This window comes from Manacus vitellinus, unplaced genomic scaffold (assembly GCF_001715985.3).
Source record: "Manacus vitellinus isolate BGI_N305 unplaced genomic scaffold, ASM171598v3 scaffold_90_pilon, whole genome shotgun sequence".
Classification (NCBI taxonomy): domain Eukaryota; kingdom Metazoa; phylum Chordata; class Aves; order Passeriformes; family Pipridae; genus Manacus; species Manacus vitellinus.
Genome location: NW_021940867.1, coordinates 11823 through 18929, shown reverse-complemented (window position 1 = coordinate 18929; position 7107 = coordinate 11823). Strand labels below are relative to the sequence as shown.

The window sequence follows — 7107 nt, the reverse complement described above, 5'->3', positions numbered from 1 at the left end:
AGGGCTGCCGAATTTAAGCCCTGCGCTGCAATAGATGGTCCCATCTCCCCAAAACTGATACAAATGAGGATTCCTCCCAGGGAAAAGGTGCCATCAGAGTAAGCTCTTGCTGCTCACAGAGTGCCCAGGCTGCCCCACCAACTCTACTTGAAATCAATGTTTCCAGGCTTTCTTTCTTGCAGAAAGGGCTCCTGTTCCCCTTTATAAGCCCTGCACTCCCATATGTGGTCCCCGCTCCCTAAAACTGAATACAAATGAAGATTCGTCCCAGACAAAAGGTGCCACCACTGAAAGCTCTTGCTGCTCACGGAGTGTCCAGGCTGCCCCACCAACTGCATCCAAAAGGCAAATGCTGAAGGCTTTCTTTTGTGGGGATAAGAACTGTTCTTTATTTTTTTCAACCCTGTATTGGTACTGCCATTCTGACTCCCAAAATTCCATACAGCTCAAGATTCCTCCCAGACAAAATATGCCAGGACAGAAAGCGCTTGCTGTTCATGAAATACTAAGGGTGGGCCACCAGGTGAACATGAGAGACATTGGGTTAAGGTTGTCCTTCCAGTGTTTAATTACCCTCATTCTGTTTTTGAACTCCTCAACTTAAATTGCAAGTATTACTCCACAAAAACACAGACAGCCACAGACCTACCTTACAGGCCACCAAAGAGAGCTGGGAGGGTGGCTATGCTCTTCCTGTCTGGGCAACCTGGGCCCTGCCGTGCCCTCCCTACCAAGCCACACCCACATTTGCCTGCTCCTGTTTGCCACAGTCGAGGTCGTTTGAACTCCCTGGACCAGTTTAGATGACCCAGAAACAACTGGGACTCCCTTCCCTGATGAGCTGATTATGCCTTGCAAGGCAGCTGGGCTCAGCTGGGAGCACTTTCTCGCAGCAGTTTAAATCTCCCACAAATGCCCTCAGCTCCAACCAATGATCAGATGATTAGAGCTTGCAGGGCAGCTGGGCTGAGCTGGGCTGGGCTGGGCTGAGCTGGGCTGACCGGGGAGGAGCTTCTCCATGCAGTATAAATTTGGACAAAGAACCTCAGCTCCTTTCTCGGTCATCTCAGATGGCCTCGAAGGGCTGTTGAGCTGAGCTGAGCTGAGCTGGTCTGCTCAGATGCTAGGACAGAGAACACTTACTGCCCATGGAGTGCCTTGGCTAGCCTACCAACTGCACCAGAAACCATGAAGGTAAGGGGTTTCTTTCCAGGGAAAAAAGACTGATGTTTGCTTGCAGGAATTGCGGAGCTGAAATGGACAGTCCCGCTCCAAAAATTTGATATGGTTGAGGATAAATCCCAGACAAAAGGTACCAGGACAGAAAGCTCTTGCTGCCCATGAAGTGCCCAGGCTGGCCCACCAACTGCACCAGAGAGTCAAATGTTTCAGGCTTTCTTTGCTGGGGATAAGGGCTGTTGTTTGCTTTTCTCAGCCCTGCACTCAAACTGCCAGTCCCACTCCGAAAATTCCATACGGACAAAGATTCCTCCCAGACCAAAGGGTGCCAGGACACAAAGCTCTTGCTGCACATGTAGTGCCCAGGCTGCCCACCAACTGCACCAGAAACCCAAATCTGACAGGCTTTGTTTGCTGGGGATAAGAGCTGTTTGCTTTTTTAGCCCTGTGCTCAAACTGCCAGTCTCACTTCCAAAATTGCATACAGACCAAGATTCCTGCTGGACCAAAGGTGCTAGGACAGAAAGATCTTGCTGCCCATGGAGTGCCCAGCCTGGCCCACCAACTGCATCAGAAAAATAGATGCCAGGCTTTCTTTGCTGGGGATAAGGGCTGTTGTTTGCTTTTTTCAGCCCTGCGCTCAAACTGCCAGCTTGACTGCCAAAATTGCATAGGGGCCAAGGTTCCTCCCAGACCAAAGGTTGCTGTCCATGGAGTGCCCACTCTTGCCCACCAGCTGCGCCCAAAAGCCAAAGGTTCTAGGCTTTCTTTGCTGAGGATAAGGGCTGTTGTTTGCTTTATTCAGCCCTGCGCTGCAGCTGCCAGCCCAACTCCCAAAATTCATACAGATGAAGATTCCTGCCAGACCAAAGGACAGAAAGCTCTTGCTGCCCATGGAGTGCCCAGGCTGGCCCACCAACTGTACCCGAAAGCCAAAGGTTGCAGGCTTTCTTTCCTGGGGATAAGGGCTGTTGTTGGCTTTTTTCGGCCCTGTGTTCGATTTAGGGAGTTGGACTGGGAATTCCAGCACAGGGCTCTGAAAAGCCAACAACAGCCCTTTCCCCCAGGAAAGAAAGCCTGCAACCTTTGGCTTTCGGGTACAGTTGGTGGGCCAGCCTGGGCACTCCATGGGCAGCAAGAGCTTTCTGTCCTGGCACCTTTTGTCTAGTAGGAATCCAAGCCATATAAATCCCTGCTTTGCTTCAGCTTCTGCTTCTTTTTCCTTTGTTCCCAGTTCACAAGCTCAGGTTTTACTGCTAGAGGCTCAGGCTTTGTTCTTTCCATTCCCTACCAATGCATGGGAGAGGCCATAAGCAGCCCCCAGGCAGCTCCCTGGTTCCTTGACAGCCGGCTGCTCTGGCGCTTGCCAGTGGTGTCTCCCATCCCTGTGGCAGAAGCCCTGGGGGCCTTGGCAGGGGAGTGGGGACACCCCCAGAGGGGCCAGACAGGCCTGGCTGGGGACAAAGAGGGAAAGGGGGCCCTGCTGGGCCACCTCTGCTGGGTGCTGCCGGTGAGGAACAGAGGCAGAGGCTGGGCTGTGGGCCAGCCTGGGCCCCCGCGGCTGCCCAGGCCATGTGGCTGTGGCCCAGAGCCCACTGAGCCAGAGCTCTGAGCCCTCAGAGCTGCTGCCAGAGCTGCTGCCAGCACAGGGAGGGCACGGGGATCCTGGGGCAGGGCTGCGCAGTCGCTGCTGCCCGAGCAGCTCTGCGTCACAGAGAACAGCAGCAGGCTGTGCACAGGAGCAGCAGCACCCACAACGCCTGGGCCTCCTCACCCAGGCACCCACACGGGCCAGGATGCCAGAAGTGGGGATACCGTGCACACAATTGCATGTGGTTAGGAAAAGGCTTCAGGGAAAGTGGCCACAACAGCTTTCTATTGACTGCCCAGCCTCACAACAACACTTAGCAGCTTCAGGGGCAACCTGTCATACTGGCTCACTTCTGTGGCCGTGCCTGAGGGCAGAGTCACCTTCCAGACTCAGGTGTCCCAAGGCAGTGGCACTGGGGCCTTCCTTAGAGACTGTGATGGGATATGAGCCTTGGGGTGCAGTTGCTGAAAGTCTCCTCCATGCAGGCACCTTAAAAACACATGCATGGGCTTCTAAACTCTAAATCCAGGCCTTCCTGGAATGGAAGGAAGAAGCAGCAGAAGCTGAAGCAGGGCCTCATATGGCTCAGGTTGCAGGATGGAGGGAAGTCAGCACTGTGGTGTCTGCTGCAAAGATGGTCCATTTCACAAGCTCAGGTTTTGCTGCTAGAGGATCCTACTTTGGGCTTGCTGGAGCCCATTCCCTACCAATGCATGGCCCCTCATTGTTCTTGGATCAAGTGTTCTGGACCCATGGGAACATGTGTGCCCTCTGTCCATGCCAGAGCAGCAACTGGCAGAACACATCTGCTTCCAGCACTTGTCTTGGCTGCTCCTTCCAGTGGGGTGGCACCTTAATCAGAGACACGGAACAAGTTTGCATCCCAGAGTTCTCCCTATCCCCTTTGCTTTTCCCCAATGCCCTGGATATCATCTGAGAGTCGCATTCAGACACACAGCAACTGGAGCTTTGAACTGTGCCTAAAGTTTGTGTCCAGCTGTCTTAGATACTTTGGAGAACAGACTCCTTCTGACCTGGGGCAGGTGGCTGGGCTGGGGGAGGCCCCAGGGCATGTGGTAGTGTGTCACAGGGCCCTTCATGACACGATGGGCATCGCCGATGGCATGGAACAGGGCAGGGTGTCACAGGGCCTTTGTGACACGTGTTGACATAGTACTGGTGGTGACGTGGCGACGCCTCAGTGCTCCTTGGAGCATGCGACGGGACAGAGGGATAGAGCGGTGCTGTGTGGAGCCCCCACGCAGTCAACTCCTTCCTTTCTGACCCGGAGCGTTTTGGAGGTGTTTCTGTGTTACAGGTGTCCTCAAGGCCAGACCGCGGGACTTGGTGACACGGAGCTTTGGTGAGGTGTCCCCAATCCCTGTGGCAAGTGCCCTTGAGGCTGTGCTACACAACTTGATAACCCATAGCATTTCCTAGGCTTTTCTCTCATTCAGTTGCCCTCGAGGCCAGACCGCAGGATTGGTGATCCGGAAATTTTCCGGGGAGTCTCCAATCCCTGCGGAAGGGGGCCTCGAGGGCAGCCTGCAGGACTTGGTGACCCGGAGATCTTCCGAGGTGTCTCTCTCTTGCAGGTACCCTCAAGACCAGACTGTGGGATGGTAGGAAGACGCCTGAGCCTGCTCAGAAGAAGGAAGAAGAAGGAAGGCCCTGGGACTACCCCAGCACAACCCCCTGAGGAGGTGGAGCAGTTCCAGCCCCTGCAGGAGGGTGAGTGGCAGAGCTGGGCCACAGGGCTGGTGGCTGCAGCCAGATGGGCCTCTTCCCATCCCATCCTCTATGGACATGGCCAGGGAAGGGGAGGGGCGAAGAGGGCCTGGGGCTGATCCCCCGGCAGCTCCATGCACTGGGCATGCCAGGGCTGGCCCTGCCTGTGGAGCGCAGGGCTGGGCTGTGTTCTCTGGCCTGTCCCGCAGCCCCTCATCTCTGACCACGCTCGCTCTTTGCCAGATCCAGGCCAGAACCGGATACAAGAGCAGGACCGTGCTCGTGGCCGCTTCCGCAGGGCAGTACAGGTGCCAGCAGCCATCCCCCCCTGGGCTGAGCCTGCTGTCAGCCTGGCACCACTATTGGAGCTCTCCATGGCACATCCCTCTCTTCCCTGCCCTTTGTTCTCCCGCAGACCTTTCTGAAACTGTTGGGCGTTCGCCGTAGAAAGTGCAGAATCACACCAACTGAGGTCATGGCACAGCCTGACCCCACACCGACTGAGCTCAAGGCAGACCCTGATGTCGGTACCGCATCAATTGATGGCACAGCAAACTGTGACACCGTGGTGACCGAACACGTGACAAACTCCAACATGGCACTGCCTGAGCTCACCATGAAGACTGATGGTGCAACGACTGAGGGCATCGCAGATGCTGACAGCACACCCGTTCAGCGCCTGCTAGATGCTCCCATTCTGGATATTCTTGACGAGGGAGTTACCCCTGTGGAAGTAAGCAGCCTGTGGGTAGGGACTGTCTGGCCCCTCAAGCTGGGTCTGCTGGACTCCCTCAGCCTTTGAGGCTTGCACAGTGTGGTGGGAAGGGAAGGACTTCTCGGGGGAAGCTGGGGAATTGCTCCCTCTGGCAGCTCTAACTGCCCCATGTCCTCTCCAGGCCAGACTGTGGGACTTGATGACCTGGAGCGTTCCAAACAGTCTTCTATTGCAGACACCTTCAAGGCACGTCTGCAGGATTTGGTGACCAGAGATTTCCATGCCATGTCTCCTGCAGGAAACCATGAAGGTAGACAGAGACATGGAGCAGAGACCCCCCAGGGTGGTCAAGCTAGTCTGCGTGAAGAAAGCGAAGGAGGAAAGCCCTGGGGCTGCCCCAGCACTGCAGCCTAAGAAGGTGGAGCAGTTCCAGCCCCTGCAGGAGGGTGAGTGGCAGAGCTGGGCCACAGGGCTGGTGGCTGCAGCCAGATGGGCCTCTTCCCATCCCATCCCCAATGGACAAGGCCAGGGAAAGGGCGGGGGGGAAAGAGGGCCCATGGCTGATCTTCCCCGCAGCTCCATGCACTGGGCATGCTGGGACCATCCCTGCCTGTGGAGCGCAGGGCTGGGCTGTGTTCTCTGACCTGTCTCGCAGCCCCTCAGCTCTGACCACGCTCGCTCTTTGCCAGATTCAGGCCAGAACCGGACACAAGAGCAGGACTGTGCCCGTGACCACTTCCACAGAGCTGATCAGGTACCTGTAGCCATCGCCACCTGGGCTGGGCCTGCTGTCACTGCTCAGCCTAGCACCACTGTCAGAGCTCTCCACGGAACATCCCTCTCTTCCCTGCCCTTTGTTCTCCTGCAGAGAGTGCGGAAATCCATGGGCATTCGGCGTAGAAAGACCAGGACATCACCAACCAAGGTCATGGCACAACCTGACCCCACGCCGACTGAGCTCAAGGCGGACCCTGATGTCGGCACCACGTCAGTTGATGGCACAGCAAACTGTGACACTGCTGTGACCGATCACGTGACAAATTCCAACGTGGCACTGCCTGAGCTCACCATGGAGGCTGATGGTGCAACGACAGAGGGCATCGCAGATGCTGACAGCATTAGCGTTGAGTACCTGCCCGATGCTCCCAGCCTGGACGTTCTTGGGGAGAGAGTTGTCTCTGCTCAAGTAAGCACCCTGTGGGTAGGGACTGTGGGGGCCCTCAAGCTGGGTCTGCTGGGCCCTCTCAGCCTTCGAGGCCACAACAGTATGGTGGGAAGGGAAGGACTCCTTGGGGGAAAGTGGACAAGTTGCTCCTTCTGGCAGCTCTCCAACTGCCCCATGTCCCCTACAGGCCAGACTGTGGGACTTGATGACTCAGAGCATTCCCAAGGTTCCTCTATTGCAAGTACCTTCAAAGCACTTGTGCAGAACTTGGTGAGCCAGGCTTCTCCATGCCATGTCTCCTGCAGGTAGCCATGGACCCAGACAGAGACATGGAGCGGAGACCTCCCAGAGTGCCCAAGTTGGCTTGGGTGAAAAAAGGGGAAGAGGAAAGCCCTGGGGCTGCCCCAGCACTGCAGCCTAAGAAGGTGGAGCAGTTCCAACCCCTGAAGGAGGGTGAGTGGCAGAGCTGGGCCACAGGGCTGGTGGCTGCAGCCCGATGGGCCTCTTCCCATCCCATCCCATCCTGTGGACATCTCCAAGGAAAGGGGGGGGAAGAGGGCCCAGGGCTGATCCCCCGGCAGCTCCATGCACTGGGCGTGCTGGGGCCATCCCTGCCTGTGGAGTGCAGGGCTGGGCTGTGTTCTCCAGCCTGTCCCACAGCCCTTCAGCTCTGACCACGCTCGCTCTTTGCCAGATCCAGGCCAGAACCAGACAAAAAAGCAGGACCGT

General features: G+C 56.5%; 1 protein-coding gene across 1 annotated transcript in view; it reads left to right on the top strand.

Annotated features, from left to right (window-relative positions):
* The first annotated feature begins 6282 nt into the window (after window positions 1–6282).
* The window catches only part of LOC112841340, a 6728-nt gene continuing 5903 nt past the window's right edge, over window positions 6283–7107 (top strand). Inside the window, exon 1 of the mRNA XM_029965193.1 lies at window positions 6283–6399. Coding sequence (XP_029821053.1) covers window positions 6283–6399 — 117 coding nt within the window. The remainder of the gene's footprint in view (window positions 6400–7107) is intronic.